At 40.2% G+C, this 19,688-nt stretch overlaps 1 protein-coding gene across 9 annotated transcripts in view; it reads left to right on the top strand.

The window, feature by feature from the left end:
• Magi2 (membrane associated guanylate kinase, WW and PDZ domain containing 2) overlaps positions 1 to 19,688 on the top strand; it is a 1,489,420-nt gene that overhangs the window by 1,144,432 nt on the left and 325,300 nt on the right. For all 9 annotated transcript variants that reach the window (XM_085836468.1, XM_085836467.1, XM_021161941.3 and 6 more), the window contains 2 exons: positions 6,497 to 6,618; positions 8,761 to 8,943. In XM_085836468.1, the coding sequence (XP_085692594.1) occupies positions 6,497 to 6,618; positions 8,761 to 8,943 (305 nt within the window). The remainder of the gene's footprint in view (positions 1 to 6,496; positions 6,619 to 8,760; positions 8,944 to 19,688) is intronic.

Raw genomic sequence — 19,688 nt, 5'->3', positions numbered from 1 at the left:
TTTATTACATATAAGCACTATTTCATAATTATTTTGTTTTCCTATTTTCAAACTCCTAACACAGTACATCCCTGATTAATCATTGTTCCTGTCCACAACCCCTGCCATAGTGTCTAGCAAAGAGATGTAAAAAAAATAAATAAATAAATATTTGATGAATCATGCTATCTGGCATTTTGAAAGTATTTATATCTGGGTACTACTTTGCAGTTTGTTTGATTTTTTTTTCATTTTTTAACACTTTATCAGATATTTTCTTTATTTACATTTCAAATGTTATCCCCTTTTCTGGTTTCTCCTCCAAAAACCCCCTATCCCATCTCCCTTCTCCCTGCTCACCAGCCCACCCATTCCTACTTCCCTGTCCTGGCATTCTCTTACACTGGGGCATCGAGCCTTCACAGGACCAAGGGTCTCTCCTCCCATTTTAATATTTTAAAAGCTCTTATATTTGAAGGAAATATTAATTTTGAAACTTTTGAGTTTTTAAATATTAATTTTAAAGTTTACATTTACAGTAAATATAGTTTACACAATAATCTAAGAATCTTAAAGACTAACAGGGATTCTCTAGTCTCTCTTCTTTTAGATTTTTTTATTAGATGTTTTCTTCATTTACATGTCAAATGCTTTCCTAGTTTCCTCTCCCAAAATCCTCTATACCCTCTGCCCTCCCCCTGCTCCCCAACCCACTCACTCCTACTTCCTGGTCGTGGCATTCCCCTATACTGGGGCCTAGAATCTTCACAAGAACAAGGGCCTCTCCTCCCACTGATGGCCGACTAGGCCATCCTCTGCTACATATCCAGCTAAAGACACAGGCTCTGGGGGTAGTGGTTAGTTCATATTGTTGTTTCTCCAATAGGGCTGCAGACCTCTTCAGCTCCTTGGGTACTTTCTCTAGCTCCTTCATTGGGGAACCTCTGTTCTATCCAATAGATGACTGAGCATCCACTCTGTATTTGCCAGGCACTGGCATAGCCTCACAGGAGATAGCTATATCAGGGTCCTGTCAGCAAAACCTTGTTGGTATATGCAATAGTGTCTAAGTTTCATGGTTGTTTATGGGATGGATCCACAGGTAGGGCAGTCTCTGGATGATCCTTCCTTCAGTCTCAACTCCGAACTTTGTCTCTGTAACTCCTTCCATGGGTATTTTGTTCCCCTTCTAAGAAGGAATGAAGTATCCACACTTTGATCTTCCTTCTTCTTGAGTTTCATGAGTTTTGCAAATTGTATCTTGGGTATTCTAAGTTTCTGGCCTAATATCCACCTATCAGTGAGTGTATATCATGTGTGTTCTTTTGCGATTGGGTTACCTCATTCAGATCTGTATGATAAGAACTTCAACTTTCTGAAGAAAGAAATTGAAGAAGATCTTAGAAGATGGAAAGATCTCTGATGCTCATGGATTGTCAGTATTAATATAGTAAAAATGACTATCTTTCCGAAAGCAATCTACAGATTCAATGCAATTCCACATCAAAATTCCATCTCAATTCTTCACTGAGTTAGATAGGGCAATTTGCAAATTCATCTGGAAAAACAAAAAACCTAGGATAGCAAAAACTATTCTCAACAATAAAAGTAAGTAGAATCACCATGCCTGACCTCAAGCTGTACTACAGAGCAATTGTGATAAAATTTGCATGGTACTGGTATAGCAACAGACAAGTAGATCAATGGAATAGAATTGAAGACCCAGAAATGAACCCACATACCTCTGGTCACTTGATCTTCGACAAGGGAGCTAAAACTATCCAGTGGAAAAAAGACAGCATTTTCAACAAATGGTGCTGGCTCAACTGGGGGCTATCATGTAGAAGAATGCGAACCGATCCATTCCTATCTCCTTGTACAAAGCTCAAGTCTAAGTGGATCAAAGACCTCCACATAAGACCAGAGACACTGAAATTAATAGAGGAGAAAATAGGGGAAAGCCTCAAATATATGGGCACAGGGGAAAAATTCCTAAACAGAACAGCAATGGCTTGCGCTGTACGATCAAGAATTGACAAATGGGACCTCATAAAATTGCAAAGCTTCTATAAGGCAAAAGACACTGTCAGTAAGACAAAAAGACCACCAACAGATTGGGTAAGGATTTTTACCAATCCTAAATCTGATAAGGGACTAATATCCAATATATACAAAGAGCTCCAGAAATTCAAATAACCCCATTAAAAAATGGGGTACAGACCTAAAAAAGAATTCTCAACTGAGGAATACTGAATGGCTGAGAAGCACCTGAAAAAATGTCCAACATCCTTAATCATCAGGGAAATGCAAATCAAAACAACCCTGAGATTCCACCTCACACCAGTCAGAATGGCTAGGATCAAAAATTCAGGTGACAGCAGATGCTGGCGAGGATGTGGAGAAAGAGGAACACTCCTCCACTCCTGGTGGGATTGCAAGCTTGTACAACCACTCTGGAAGTCAGTCTGGAGGTTCCTCAGAAAATTGGACATAATACTACCAGAAGATCCAGCAATACCTCTCCTGGGCATATACTCAGAAGAAGTTCCAACTGGTAATAAGAACACATGCTCCACTATGTTCATAGCAGCCTTGTTTATAATAGCCAGAATCTGGAAAGAACAGAGATGTCCCTCAACAGAAGAATGGATACAGAAAGTGTGGTACATTTACACAATGGAGTACTACTCAGTTATTAAAAACAATGATTTTATGAAATTCTTGGACAAATGGATGTATCTGGAGGATATCATCCTTAGTGAGGTAACCCAATCACAAAAGAAGTCATTAGATATGCACTCCCTGATAAGTGGATATTAGCCCAGAAACATAGAACACCCAAGATACAATTTGCAAAACAAAAGAAAATCAAGAAGAGGGAAGACCAATGGGTAGATACTTCATGACTCCTTAGAATAGGGAACAAAATACCCATGAAAGGAATTACAGAGACAAAGTTTGGAGCTAAGACGAAAGCATGGACTATCCAGAGACTATGCCACCGGGGGATACATCCCATAATCAGCCACCAAACCCAGACACTATTGCATATGCCTGCAAGATTTTGCTGAAGGGACCCTGGTATAGCTGTCTCTTGTGAGGCTATGCCAGTGCCTGGCAAATACAGAAGTGGATACTCACAGTCATCTATAAGATGGAACACAGGGCACCCAATGGAGAAGCTAGAGAAAGCACACAAGGAGCTGAAGGGGTTTGCAACCCTATAGGTGGAACAACAATATGCACTAACCAGTACCCCCAGAGCTCGTGTCTCTAGGTGCATATGTAGCAAAAGATGGCCTAATTGGCCATCACTGGAAGAGAGGCCCCTTGGTATTGCAAACTTTATATGCCTCAGTACAGGGGAATGCCAGGGCCAAGAAGCGGGAGTGGATGGGTAGGGGAGCAGGGCTGAGGGAGGATATAGAGAACTTTTGGGACAGCATTTGAAATGTATATAAAGAAAATATCTAATAATAAATACATAAATAAATAAAAAGTCAGTGAATAGGTTGGAAAAAAAAGAGTTCAACTGTAAGAAAGGTTAGAAGCCATGATGAACTAACCAGTACCCCGGAGCTCTTGTCTCTAGCTGCATATGTATCAAAAGATGGCCTAGTTGGCCATCACTGGAAAGAGAGGCCCATTGGACTTGCAAACTTTATATGCCCCAATACAGGGGAATGCCAGGGCCAAAAGAATGGGAATGGGTGGGTAGGGAAGTGGGGGGGAGGGTATGGGGGACTTTTGGGATAGCATTGGAAATGTAATTGAGGAAAATACGTAATAAAAAAAAAAAGAAAGGTTAGAAGCATGACAATCCATCATTAAAGCATCATAATAAGGTTGGAAAAATGATGAAACTCACTGTTGTAAAATTACCCCTTAGGGTTCTATCATCTGCATCATAGAAACCTCTTCACCAAAGACTTGAAAAAATACCCAGAAGAGTTCAACACAGGAATTCTTAGGGATGTAATCCATGTCCTTCTGAACGTGGGTGCGTCTTAAATATTCTAAAGGGAGTAGCTATTTCTTTTCTCTTGTTAAGTAAGCAGTTTCAAAACTGAAAGCTAATTTACAATGTAACTCTAGTAAATAAATAGAACCCTGTGTTATCAGTTTTGTCTATTTATCTTGCACCTAGATTCAAATAATTTTAACCTGATTTTGTTTACTTGTTCTTTAGAAATTGTTCAAATCTTCTTGCTGAGGAATGTAATAAAAGGACCAATTTGAACTTAAATATACATTCATGGGAAGAAGCATAATGCTGGTTGGAAATGCCTCAGTGAGAGGCTTAGGAAGAGGCTCTGGACATAAGAAATGTATAGTAATGCCACCAACAGCATCACCATTAGTTTTAACTGTAATAAACAACAACTATTCTAAAAACCATAAGATAGCACTTTACAGCTGTAGTGTTCTTCCCAAGTGTCTGCTCTTTGCAAACATTTCTCTTAGCCTCATAACAGCCTCATGAAGTAGACAATAATGCACCCATTGTATAGATCAGGTTGTATTTAATTAGCTTGCCATTTTAAAAGAAAATGTCTGAGACTTACAAGACAATGGCTTAATTTTCCTGAGTTTTGTGATCTTCCTTCTGTGGACAACACATATTTTGTTGAGCCCATAATGATATATATTGTTGATCACAGTGAGTTGGCAGAGACCAGCTCTTCTCATGGTCAGGAACTAAGAAAAAGACACCAATGTTGTACACTTCCTTGTGAGGGTACATCTCTATTGATCTAAGGCCTCTAATTCCCTACCTCTTAAAGTGGACTCTATCACTCTCCATTATCACAAGTCTGAGGACCACCCTAGCTTTTGACACATGACCCTTCAGGGCATCTGAGATTCAATCAGTAGAGAAGATACAGATGGTTGAACAGAATTTAGAAGTTGTCCCAAAATGCCACTTCAAACATGGACAATTTGATCAAGCATCACAGTATGGATGTATTGAATGTTATTAGAAAAAACATCTTTTGGGGTATTTCCTATTAGACTTTCCCCAAGTGTGCCAAATGCAAAGGGTACCTGTGGCAAAGCAGCCCAGGATAAAGCTACAATATCAAGAAGACTTGAGGACTTTGGCTAAGAAAGTTACCTGCAGGTGGTAAAGGAGAAAGAACCGCTAACTTCAACCTCCCTGACACTTAGTGGCCCCACCTGAATTACTGTGTAAAGAGGCCTGAGAAGCCATGGGTCACCGTGCACCACAGGAGAGGAGCTTCTCCATTCACAGAGCATCACTTCCAATGGACAGGAAACACACCTCTTCCTTAAATAGAATGAGGCTGTAGGAGCAAGACTCAAGTTCTTTTAAAGGTCCCCCACAAAGACTTCCATGACCTCAGTGATAGAAGTGTTTCAAACACTGGCAGTGTAGTTATGCTAATGTGAATGATAATAATAGCTGCTAGAAATAATTAAACATGTGAATGCTAAAATCCATGTGATAATAATATTGGCTATTACCTTTATCCCTCATAACCACTCAGGTAGAGGATGCTATGCCAATTTTAAAGAGCAGTTTACCAAGACTCAGGTTTAACATGTTACTAAAGGTTATTCAGCTACTCTGGAGCTAGAATTTGAATACAAATCTGATTGACACTGAGTCCATGTGGCAGAGAGCATTTGCTGTGCTTCCCACAAAGACATCATTAGATGCGAGGCACTAGTCATTATTGCCAACTACATTTCTAACACACTAGTAAAATTTTATGCTATTTCCTTTCTTTTCTGATGTGTGGTTATTACAAATATAATGGATGGAGTGTGTGTGTGTGTGTTTATTTGTCTGTTTTTGGGTGTGTGTTAGAGAAAAAGAGAAAAAGGCATGTCAGCTACACACACACATGCTCCATCCATTAAAATGAAATCTTGTGTGTGTGTGTGTGTGTGTGTGTGTGTGTGTGTGTGTGTGTGTAGAAGATGAGCCTAGGGAACAACGTGAAGATGTTGGGCTGATTCTCTCCTCTCACTGCATGGGTTCTAGGGACCACACTTAGGTTATGAGGCTGGTGGGTAGGTGCCTTTACTAAACTCATGTATTGGTTTTACTTTTAATTTCTGTTGCTTTGTCGGTGAACTCACCTATCATTTATCCTGTTGTTATTGAGACTTTACAAAGCTTAGATGGCACACCTTTGAGGGGACCATTCAGTTTGTTTCATTCGTTGACCATTTACTTGAATGAATCAAACTCATCCCACCTGAACACAACAGTCAAAAAGCACACACTATCTGGTTCCTTTGGCTATCTCATGCATATGGTAAATATAACAGCATCTGATAGAGTAAGTCATCCAGAGCTCTGAACTATCACAGAATTGTGTGTTATGCACAGGCCAGACCCCTCAGAAGTCTGATGCATGCTGGGTAAGACATTTGACTGTAATCAAATACGGTGTCCTTAATCACCTGCTCTCCAGAGAGCCATGCACATGTTCTCCTAAACGACTTTGTCCCACTGCTATCCTAATTTGAAATTTTCTTTTTTCAGCCACATAAATAGAAGAACACAGTTTGAAAACCCTGTCCTGGAAGCAAAAAGGAAGCTACAGCAACATAACATGCCCCACACAGAACTTGGAGCAAAGCCCCTGCAGGCCCCAGGTTTCCGAGGTATGGTACCTGGCAGCAATGCAGGATGACAAGGGAAACACTGACAGACTCTTGACTCTTCCAGACAGATATGCCTGTAGTGGGAGCTGATACAAATGACTGGCCTGACATCTCTAGTCCCTTCCAGAAGTATTGGGGTTCACATTATTTATAATTAGTTTATATATATAGCTACCACAAAATATGCTAAGGCACTAAGCAGTACCTTATAGGAATTTTACATGTTGCCAAGTGTGGACTGTGATAGTTTGAATATAAACTGCAGAGAGTCTCTGAAAGTCAGACATGAGAATGAGGTTTGTTTCCTTCTGTGACAGTAGGCGGCTCATCAGTGACATTATCCTTCTTCCCCTGTACTGGCCCAGAGAGGCCCTACAGTGTCTCACTATTTGCCTCACCACACAGGGTATGTCCCAGAGCTGTTTGTGGACCTGACTACACTTGGGAGCCACCTAGAGGAATGAGTGGCTGCACACTCTTCACTTCTTCCACACTTGTACTAAATTAAACACACACACACCCCTTCACACATGCACAATCACACACACCTTCACACATGCACAATCACACTCACATTTACATGCATACCCTTATACATATTCACACACGTTTCACACACACACACACACACATATATATATATATATATATATATATATATATATATATATACACATACAGATACATACATACACACACACACACACACACACACAAAGAGGCCTTGGTGTCTAGAGCCTCCACTTTCCTGGTAGTAAGCTTATATCACATGCCTGCAGCAATCTGAAATGAATGTAAAGATAAGATAAGCTCCACCTGTAAGCACTGCTTTGGTGAACACAGCAGAAGAGATTATATATGGGTTCTATACATTACGTAAAAAATTAATAAAGATATATGTGGTAGGTAGATTGACACATAAATTAAAACTCATTATGATAAATGACTCATTGTTTGAGAGTTTAGTCTATGAAACCAAAAATGTAACAATAAAAGTATCATGCAAAATATGTATTTTGAGTGGCCACTTAGAATTTGGCTACTCTTGAGTAACAAATCCTACCACCTTCAAAAAGTATATGAAATGCTTATCTGCAAAGCTGAGTATGAAGGTGTATGCCTGTAATCCTAGCACATGGGGAGCTAAGGCAGGAAGATCAAGAGTCCATGGCCCTCAGGATTATAGACCAAAACCTCTTTCAACAAAGTAATTAGGATGAAATGCTTAAAAGGCTCACGATCTATCAACTGAGCTAGCCAGGCAAAAGCAATGTGCTTATCACAAGTGTAATTTAAGAGACAACAAATTCTTCTTCCTCGTATGACTATAATTGTAAAGCATTTAAAGTGCTTAGAACCACAGCCATTAGAACTCACAGTTAAAAACGTTTATCATATAACAAACAAAGGGACAAACTCATTGAGCAGGTGCAAGTTCTCTTCCAGTGACTGTGGCATCGGCTTCACTATGTCAACATATTACCAAATGCACCACCTTTGCATTCATAACCACATCAAGAAACAGTGACATAAGGGTTGCCTGCATTTTAAAGTATTCTAAATGCTCTCTGGCTAGTAGACATGCATCTGACACATTTATAACGTCTCACAGCATCGAAGTGTAAACAAAAGTTAACTCTGTCCCACATCCAGGTTCTCTTTCTAAACAATTCCAACCTTTAAAAACACACCAACTGTGCACCCTTCTCTGTCGGTGTAATCTGAACATGTTTCAACCAGTCGATTTGATTTTCTACCCCATGCAGTCAAGGTTTTGTGCAGGACCAGCCACTCATATGTCCCTCCTCCCTGGGAACTCTGATAAGTAGAACAGTATAAGTCAGATTTTATTTGAAGACTTTCTTGCTGCCAGCCCTTTTTCAAGCTCAAGAGGGCTGATTTCAAGAGAGTAAATGCTAGCAAGTTACTCTGCAACCACACAGCTTTGCAGGATTCCCTGGATGCTTGGGACAGCTCTGTATTTGTAGGATGCTCTAATTGTCTGGCCCCTCTTAAAGTGACCACCTGCTTACATCTTCCATATGGGTCTCCCACATCTACCCAGGAATTGCTTCTCGGTGGTTGGCTGTTCTCTGATAACTTGTCTTAAAAATACCTTTTCCTCTTTAATTTGTATTGTAGAAAAGCCACTCTTCACCCGCGATGCATCCCAGTTGAAGGGTACCTTCCTCAGCACCACCCTCAAAAAGAGCAACATGGGCTTTGGGTTTACCATCATTGGTGGAGATGAGCCCGATGAGTTTCTACAGGTGAAAAGTGTGATCCCGGACGGGCCTGCCGCACAGGATGGGAAAATGGAGACAGGTGAGTTCCCTTGAGCTGCCGAATCGCCATTGCTGTACTTCTTTTCTATAAGCAATGTGTAGGGAGCTGAACATGACTTCCACACATTCCTTTGTGGTTTTCATTCCAAAGGCTCTTTAGTTTAGAAGAATGACAAATCGCATTTTTCCTGCCTTAAATATTTTTGGCTGAAATTATTTGTAAACAATGTCGAGAATCAATTTCTTCCACGTTTCTCAATCCACGTTTCTCAAACTGCCCTGTCTGTCCACTAGTCAGCAGAACTCTTGAGACTCTCCTCATCTGAGCTACGTCAAACTCTTCCTTAGGAAAGAAATCAACACATCACAGTTATATTCAGTCACTGGTATTTTTAAACCTGCACCAGTCCTTCAATATTCATATGCTAAATTGTTCAGGTTAGATATGTAAATGTGCATACATATCTCATAGAGAAAATTTTTGAATGACATTACTTTTACATGTACCTATACAGTGTATCAATTTAATAGGATTTTTTTTAGCCATTATAAGTTAGTTTTCATATATAGTTATTTAGATGTCTAAATGGTAACAGAAACTGACTTTACATGGAAATACAGACCCAGATTGTTAAGGACAGGAAAATACAAAATATGATAAGTCCCAGAGTAGAAAAGAAATTAATGAATTAGGTCTGTCTGATTTAACAGTCTAGCTAGGTATGGTGGTGCACGCCTTTAATTCCAGTACTTGGGAGGCAGAGGCAGGCGAATTTCTGAGTTCAAGGCCAGCCTGGTCTACAGAGTGAGTTCCAGGACAGCCAGGGCTACAAAGAGAAACCCTGTCTCGGGAAAAAACAAAAAAACAAACAAACAAACAGTCTGATTGGTGATCCTGTCACCTGGCCTATGGCTTTAAATGAGTCCATAATTTACAATTAGTAATTTCTTTATGTGGGAAAATTAAAAAACTAAATTTGATCATCTGTTTATAAGATGCTGATTCAAGAATTTTAGTGGTGTTATTTTTAAAGTACTTTAGATGGTATTAAAAGTATTGTAACTATACCTGCAAAGAAATATAGTCTATCATCATTTTTGCATTTTTTTCATGTTCATTCAATTTATGGTATAAGATGTGCAAGTCAGAGAACTGTGTTAGTCAAGAGGCCATTATAAGTTAGTTTTTATATTACTATATTACTGCCTAGATTATATGTTTATTAATTGAATTATCTCTGTGAGTCCAAAGGACACTTCTACATGGAAAGAAAACATAAAATTGAGGTGTTCATTGAAATTGCTTATTTTTAACATTGTCAAAGCTTTATAACCACTTAGTAGTGTCTTTATACCTGTCATTTTCCAAGATTCCTGTGTGAGTATATTTTCCAGTACTACTTACTAGCAGGGGGCAATGTATACAATAGCACTGTGTCTCCTGAGAGATGTTACACCATCACTCCAAATTCATAATGTCAAGACTCAGGTGTGGGACCTAGCAGGTTAACCACACTGCAGTGGATGGTCAAATATCCTGGAGCACGTGAACAGCACCAGTGGACTTGATGGCTTTTAGTTTTGTTTTTTAAAGGCAGAAAGGGAAGTGGGATGTATCTGGGAGGAACTGGGGCAGACTGGAGTGACACTGTCAAAATATACCATATGAAATTATTTTTAAAAAACTTTGAACTTCAAAACTAATCACATTTTGAAACACAATTGTTTTAAACATCACATGTATGTACTTTTCTATGAGAGTTAATGTCCAACAGCAGTGTCTATCTAGAAAGACTTTAAAAGGCATCCATCCCTTCAGGCTGCCCTCCAAAGCACGTAAGCACTAAGTAACTGTTATAAATATCCTTACAGTCTTCAGCTAGGACCTGTAGAAGCTGTGGAATTCATATACCTTTAACAGAGAAAGAATCCTTAGGGGTCTTGAACTTGTGCAAAAAATAAATAAAAATAAAATAAAAATAAAACCAAAATAAAGAACCAAATTACTTATCTGTGATAGTTACAAAATGAGAAAAGACTTCTTGTGGAAAGTTGAAAGCAAAATATGAATATTTGCACAGCAAGTCTTTTTCTTCTGGTCCTTCATTCTCTAGTTTATCACGCCCACATGGGGAGAAGACTCATTCCACTACAAAGCCAAAGCTTTATTCAGAATTTAACACACTTTGTTCATTTAAGAAAATCACACATGAGCTCCTAATAGAGAGGCTAAAACCAAATGCCTAAGTCTGCTTGTTGCCTCCTATTTAGTCTGCTCTGTGAGTTTGATAGCCACTTCTCCAGCTTCTCGTGCCAGGGGTACAAAGGGAGGGATGACAGGACCTCAGTTCCAGGCAGTTGGTGTCTACAAGGGGATTTAGACATATTTACAAGCTACTGGAACCCAATGTGATGAGGTTACAATAACCCTAATGTGGGCAAAAATTCAGGAGAATGTGGAAATAACAAAATTTTAGATTATTTTTTAATTTATTCTTCTCTCATATATTACATACCAACTGCAGTTAACAAAAAAAAGTTTTAAAGAGGAGTGTGTTGCATAATTTTATTGGGACTTTAGAGGGATGGTAATTTCCTTTATTGGAAAAAATTTAATAAAACAAAATGTGATGCTTTTTAAATATTCAAAAAATATATTCACATCTAATTACAAGATAATTTTAACGCAAGTGTAAATGTACTTCTGCAACTCTGAACGTGCTACAGTAGAAAGAATTGCTCTTTAGTTCTGCAAACATTTAGTGAAAGTCTATGCTTGCCAAACATTCTGCTAATAAGGATGCAAAAGTGGAAAGACAAATGTTTCTATCCCCACAAAATTTGCAGTGTAAATTGAAATAATGAGTGATATGTTGATGGATGTTTATATTAATGAAATAATAAAAATACATACCTAAGTAATAAAATGGTAGAAGAAAAAGCTGTCAATGCTGAGAGGAGAAATTCTCCCAGTGCTCTAAGAAATCCTCACAGACAATGATGATAACAGTTTTAAAAGATGAATAGATGTTTGCTGGCTGAGCTAGTGAGGAAAGCTGTTGGGAGGCACACATGTGCCAGTGTATTGGGAAAGACTGAAAGAGGTTTGTAAGCCATCAGTGTGGATGTTAGTGTTTTCTCTTGGGTATACATTAGTAGTGAAGTATACTGTCAAATGACAGTCACATATGCAAAAGGTTAGCTGGAGTTACAGTACACATCAAAAAAGTATACATAATCATATAGCCTGAAATTATAAAAGACCGTGGACATGCATATCTTTACCTAAACTTCTTTGAAGTACATTTCTAGCCAATGAAGCACAGAGCGGTACTCTGTGGCCGATGTTGTTCAGGCTCATGCATCTGTAGATCTAATATACAGCTCTGGTAATGCAGGTGGGCATTTTGATTAGGTTCATGCTATGTGCTTTGTGCATGCTATATACAGGTGCTATACCCCCTGAGTGTATCTGCAGCAGCAGGTGAAATACTTGAACAGATGGATGGATGGATGGATGGATGGATGGATGGATGGATGGATGGATGAATGGATGGGTGGATGGGTGGGTGGGTGGGTGGATGGATGGATGGATCGATGGATGGATCGATGGATCAATGGATCGATGGATCGATGGACAAACGGACGGATGGATTTAGGATGAATGACCTTATAAATATAACATTTAAATGAGCTGAATTTTGAATTCCGATTTTGTGACAGAGCCTATCAATGATGCTGAATAAGGTAACTCTCCACAGAAGCAAACTTAAATCCAGCTTTCATCTTTGGCATGACATATAAACAGTTATTGTAGAGACTAAATTATTATAGTTTTAAAACTTAACCTTAAATATTAAATAAACCTTTAAAATAACAAAACAAAATACTATAGAGATTAGAGGAAATCACTGATGTTTAAGATGGGTGCTCTCATTTTATATCAATATAAACATGGAAGTAGTTTAATCGACTATTTTAGCTTTTGGGTATCTCTAGTTTAGGGAAATACATCAGTAGCTTGTAAGGACACAAGAAAAACAACCATATTAAAAAGTTTCTCTTGGGTTCTGCACCACAGCAAATGGGGTGAGTATAGAATTCTCTCTTACTTGGCAGTGACATCTGGCAAGGAGTAGATGGCAGGCAAAAAACAAGGGCAGTGTCCTTCTGGCAGCTCTGACAACTGAGCCAGCTGCCAGTGGCTCTATGACATCATTATCTGATGCCCAGGAACTATCTAATTCTGAATATTAAATATTCTACATATTCTACAAATCAAGGACCACAAACTTCACTACTATCCTTTAGAGTATTTTAGCATCTATGCTGCCTAAGTATTTAAATTACTCTAAATATCAAAGTGGATTTGACAGAGCTCATAAAACTCTAAAAGGTAATTATCGAGCGAGCATCTTCTATTGAAAAACTTTCTCATTGCAAAATGTTTTGTCTTTTTGTAGCATTTGCATGTTGTATTAATAAGATCACAAATGATAACCCGAAGGACCGGCATTCCTTAGTCCCTGGCATTTCTTCATTTCTGTGCTTTAGTTCTGCTGCTTGTATCCTCAGTCTCGCTGTTTATAAAAATAGGAGTACCCAACTAATTTTTACATCTTTTGGTAAACATGTGTGTGCTTGCGTGTGTGCGTGCGTGTATGTGTGTGTGTGTGCGTGCATGTGTTATACACATATGTATGTTGATGCAAATTTCAGAGGTTAACATCAAAATGCCTTCCTCTGTCATGTTCTACCCTTTATATTTCAAACAAGATCCTTTCCATGAACCTAACGCTCACTGTTTCATCTGTTCTAGCTAGCCCCAGGGACCCGCTGTCTCCACACTCCAACACCAGGTTACAGTGTGCACTGCTAGCTAGCTCCAGGCGCCCTCTGTCTCCACACTCCAACACCAGGTTACAGTGCACACTGCTAGCTAGCTCCAGGGACCCTCTGTCTCCACACCAGGGTGCAATGCACACTGCTATATCTGGCTCTTTATATGGGCTGGGAATCTGAACTCTAGTCTCATACTTGGGAAATAAGCAATTTACCATTGACCCATCTAACACAATACCCCTTGGTAAGGTTTTTAGTTTTTTGTTTGTTCATCTGTTTTGGAGGATTTTCCTTTATGCAGATCTTTATGCCCATAGACCTGCTAATTCCAGATTCCAAGAAACAATATTTGGAACATATACTTACATCCCTATAATTTTGTTAAAGCAATATGTTCACAAACTAAAAATATAGCATGAAAATATTTATAGTGAGCACAATGTTTCTTTGCCTAGCCTTCCCATCCTCCAGGACTATATCTAAGATGCAACTAATTAGTTTCAGGCATGTCCAACCTTTTGATGTTGCAGTACAACATTGTCATCTACAAAATTTGTAACTGAGAACCTGCAGTTGAATTACTAAAAGCATTCATAGAAGAAACTCTCAAGTCTTAAGTATTGCAGTCTTGTATTGCTTTATCTTCGGTGCATGAAGCTGTGTACACTAGTCTCTGGGTATGCCTACCTGTACTGGCTGGTTTTGTGTGTCAACTTGACACAGCTGGAGTTATCACAGAGAAAGGAGCTTCAGTTGAGGAAATGCCTCCATGAGATCCAACTGTAAGGCATTTTCTCAATTAGTGATCAAGGGGGAAAGGCCCCTTGTGGGTGGGACCATCTCTGGGCTGGTAGTCTTGGTTCTATGAGAGAGCAGGCTGAGCAAGCCAGGGGAGGCAAGCCAGTGAAGAACATCCCTCCATGGCTTCTGCATCAGCTCCTGCTTTCTGACCTGCTTGAGTTCCAGTCCTGACTTCCTTTGGTGATGAACAGCAGTATGGAAGTGTAAGGCGAATAAACCCTTTCCTCCCCAACTTGCTTCTTGGTCATGATGTTTGTGCAGGAATAGAAACCCTGACTAAGACACTACCTGATGTTCCTTTCAGTAACTAACTTCACACACAATTTTCTTTATAATTTAGACATGAATTATGTTTATGTCCCTGAAGGAGAAAATGATGCTTTTTCTCTCGTAGGCTGCATCGAGTTTCACATGTTTTCTTTAGTAGTTTTGTCTTGTTTTTCTATGTTGGTTCCTTGAACTCACTAACATACCATCAATATGGTTTCTGTCACATGCCTTTGTCAAGTTTCATATTACCACCTAGGTGGTAGTGCTGCTCACCTTTAATCACAGCACTCAAGAGGCAGAAGCAAGTGGAGCTCTGAGTTCAAGGACAGCATAGGACAGCCAGGGCTACCAGGCTACACAGAGAAACTGTCTCAAAAGAAAAAAAAAAGTTTCACATTGATTTTTTTTCCTTTGTTTTCAGTAGCTTCCTCTAAATTTTCTTACTTTTCAGAACTGAAAAGATGATTCTGTGTGTATGAGTACTTGCTGTAAGCATGGGGACCTGAGTTTGTTTGTCCAATACTCGTATAAATAGCCAAGCATGGCTGCACGTGACTGTCACCCCAGATATTTTGCAGGGGATGGAAGCAGTCAGATCCCAAGACCTCACTGGTGAGCCAGCCTAGCCAAAGGAGCATTCTTCAGCTCAATGAGAGACCGTGTCTCGATTCAGCAAGTTGGAGAGCAATAGAGGAAGATATGTAAAGTCCAGCCCTGCCCTTCTCATGTATGTGCATTGCTAAATGCCCTTGCCACAAACTCATATGCCTGCTCTCAAACACAGGCTGACCTGGTCATCTTAAAGGGTAGCTTAGAATTCCCAGGGAGACAGGCGGAATGTGCCAGGCCTAGAGTGGCACAGTGTGAGTCCACTTTATTCTCTTGACCAAAGAGTCACAAGTTGGCCTGATTCTCAGGGAGGTAGATAGGTTCTACCATTGATTGGAAAGGGGGCAGGACAATATAGCCATCTTTTTAGATGACTTTTTCTAATGAAAACAAAGGAGGCTGAAACAACTTGATACAGTTCTTTAATAGCTTACAATTTATTTGAGAATTTCATATATGAGCAGTTTATTTACATCATTTCTACCGCCTTCCTCTCATCTTTCCAACTCCTCCCATCCCCACACTCTCAAATTTATGACCTTATCTTCCTTACTGGGATGTGTATATGAGTGTGTGTGTGTGTGTGTGTGTGTGTGTGTGTGTAGATATACATACAGCCTGTTGAGTCTGCTTAGTGTTATTCACATGTATATGTATTTTGGGATTGTATAACTTATAAGGGTCTCATTTCTTAAGAATGATATTCATTCTCTCTGTCTCTCCTCTCCTCTCCTCTCCTCTCCTCTCCTCTCCTCTCCTCTCCTCTCCTCTCCTGTCATTAATTATTTGTAGCTCTTCATCTGGGTGAATGAAGCCCTCTCTGCAGTCATTACTTATGATTTTTCTCCCATTTACTTATTATATCAACTGATATTACCATCTTTAGGTCATGTTTAGACTTAGACATATTGTTGATATTTCATGGCTTCCCTGTCATATATTAAAAACACCGTCTCACAACAGATGCACTGGACCTCTTACTATCTTCCCACCCTGTCTTCTGTTGTTTCCTGAGTCTTACGTTGAGCCATATGAGGTTATGTTGTAGATGTATCAACTGAGGTCTCAGACCTCACAGTCATTTTGACCATGGTGAATTTCTGTGGTCTCCATCTGCTGCAGAAAAGAAGACTCTTTGATGAGGGGTGAACCCAATGTTTATCTGTAGATGTAATACTTATTATTTATAATGAAGTTATTAATTATAGCAGTTACAAAAAGTGGCCGTAGTAAGCTCTCCTCTAGGGACCATGACCTTACCAACCACAAATAGTTGACTGGGTCTACAGTTCCAGGAATTTGTGACATGACTTCCCTCCTATTAAGGGAGATTCAAGTCAAATCAGGCAACTGGTGGTCACCCCCAAAATATAAATTCCGCTGTTGCACTCTTGTGGTTTATCTTGTTGTACCTTTCATTATTGTGATTGGTATGTTTGACAGTAGGACAATTTATTTTCTCCCTTGGTAGCTTGCATAGCACCTTCAGATACTCTGAGAGTTAGACTTCAGGTAGGAGGCTTTCAGATGAGTTCCAGCTCAATTCCTCTGTACTGGCTAGTTTTGTGTCAACTTGACACAGCTGGAGTTATCACAGAGAAAGGAGCTTCAGTTGAGGAAATGCCTCCATGAGATCCAACTGTAAGGCATTTTCTCAATTAGTGATCAAGGGGGAAAGGCCCCTTGTGGGTGGGACCATCCCTGGACTGGTAGTCTTGGGTTCTATAAGGGAGTAGGCTGAGCAAGCCAGGGGAGGCAAGCCAGTAAAGAACATCCCTCCATGGCCTCTGCATCAGCTCCTGCTCCCTGACCTGTCTGAGTTCCAGTCCTGACTTCCTTTGGTGATGAACAGCAGCATGGAAGTGTAAGCCGAATAAACCCTTTCCTCCCCAACTTGCTTCTTGGTCATGATGTTTGTGCAGGAATAGAAACCCTGACTAAGACATCCTCTAAGTCCTGCCTGTGCTAGATTCAGTAATAGGGTCTTATCTTCAAGTACTCACAGGAAACCAAAGGCAAAGACACAGCCTAAATTATTTGGGGAGTATCTTGAACTTCCCTGATGAACTCAAAGAGAAGGTTCCCATGCCTACCATTGTTTTTTGTTACCCAAAAACCAATGGCTCTCAGAAAAAATATATATGCATATATATACATATATATACATATATGTGTACATATATATACACACACATATACACATAGATAGATAGATAGATAGATAGATAATGTAAGGAAGGAAGGAAAGAGAGAGAGAGAGAGAGAGAGAGAGAGAGAGAAGGAAAGATGTTAGATCATTTTCTTAAAAATATGAAATAAAATGCTTTGTGGCTGTTTTTGGGTCCAAAGGGAACTCTGACTATCAAATCTCCAAAAAGTAGTCCATATATCCAAAAATATGCTCAACATGGACTATAGCCTCCTATTCTGGTGGTTAACAAAAGCCAGCATTCCTTGGGAACTTGTAAAGCCAGTTCCCATCTGCCAAAAGGAGTCATTTCCCTTAAGTCTGGCAGAAGAGACACATGGCTACCTGTGGCGCCTATCAGCATATCAAAGCCTATGTTGTTCTCCAGGCACTCTCAGTATCACAAGTACCTGTTACACATTTCCAACTTCATGATATTATCTTAGCCCTTCTCACCTCCTCCTCTGTCCTAAACCCTCCTCAGCTCACAGGCTTCCCTCATCCCAGCTACTATTTTATAACCTGGCTATCCTATCTATCTATCTATCTATCTATCTATCTCACGTTCTATCTATCTAAATATCAATCATCTATTTTTCTACCTACCTATCTATCTATCTGTCCATCTATCTATCTAAATATCTATCATCTATCATCTAACCATCTATCTTTCACCTATCTATCTCTGGGTATCCTCTCACTCTCTCTTGTTTTCTCACTTTCTCTAGCTTTGCTCTTTTCTCTCTCTCTGACTCTCTCACACTGACTCCACCAGTCTTTCTCCCCTCCCACTTCCCTTGCTATGGCTATGTCCAGTCTTCTGGCCATGTTTGGTTTACTTCTTTCTTCCTCTGTTCTGTCCTCTTCCAGATACCTCTTGATGTTTCTCTCTTGCATACACAATAAAAACCTTAACCATTTTGTGGATTGATCATATCAGTTTCTTTACTATACCACCTCACATACAGCTGGAGAGATGGCTCAGCTGTTACGAGTAGGTACTATTCTTTCAGGGGACCTGAGTTTGGATGCCAGTATCCACATTGACTCACAAACACCTGTCCTTCCAACTCCACAGCATCCTATACCTCTTATCTCCATGAACATACACCTTCACACATACTTATCCACACACACATATACATAATTAAAATTAATTATATCTTTTAAAATGTATTATTAAAAAAAATTCATGTGATGTTGTAGGATTGTGGGTCCTGAAGTTCACTCTGCCACTGGGCACGGCCCCTTGGGGAGGCAGAACACAGGGAATTTAACTGTGCTTACCCCATACTGTACCAGGTGGGTATTGGGCTGTAGGTGAGGGCTGAACCATGGTGGGAAAACACAGTTTGAGATGTGGGAAAGTCAGAGCTGGCTCTGGGGTCCCTGGGCCTACAGTGAAGCCAGGGCCATGGGGTTCTCAGGATCTTGGACATCCAGGCACCCCTGGGAGTCGTGGAAGAGATGTGGGGGCCCTCGGGCTGTGTCTAGGGGGGAGGGAGGAGAAGGTAATAGGTGAGCTCCGGCTGTTCCCATGGGGAGAGTCCTTGGCTTGACTCGGGCAGCAGGCTTGATTGCGGTTGTGTCTGGAGTGCAGAGAGGCCTTCGATGAGAGATTAGACTGCAGCTCTGTAGACCAAGGCCTTCTCCATGGTTCCCCATGGTGGATCTTAGTGAAAAGAGGCAGTCCATGACTGAATTGTTGATTGTCATGGCGGAAGATGGATGCATAAAACCATACCCCACTTCTCAGGGTGGGCCTGAGATTAAATAATTTTTGCAGGCAGGAATGTCTGGGAAGGGCAGCTTATTGGCAATGCCCTCCAGGTCTCTAGGTACCCCATTAGCATGGAGACCTCTGTCTTGAGCCTATGTGACCTGTGATTACATCTCTTTTCCTATTGCCTTGATCTGAGATGTTAGGGATGCCTCATCTACATGTAGAAAGGGCTTGGGGCATTGTCCTTGTGTGACTGATGACCACAAATCTATGGGGGGCTGCAGCTAGTGATAGGAGCCTGGTGCCTGGGAGCAGGTGAAGCTCCTACCGTCCCTTCAGGATCTCCAGGGCT

Source organism: Mus caroli, unplaced genomic scaffold (genome assembly GCF_978045245.1).
Source record: "Mus caroli unplaced genomic scaffold, Mus_caroli_1 scaffold_4, whole genome shotgun sequence".
NCBI lineage: Eukaryota > Metazoa > Chordata > Mammalia > Rodentia > Muridae > Mus > Mus caroli.
The sequence above is the reverse complement of the archived record's forward strand: the minus strand, read 5'-3'. Positions and strand labels throughout refer to the sequence as shown.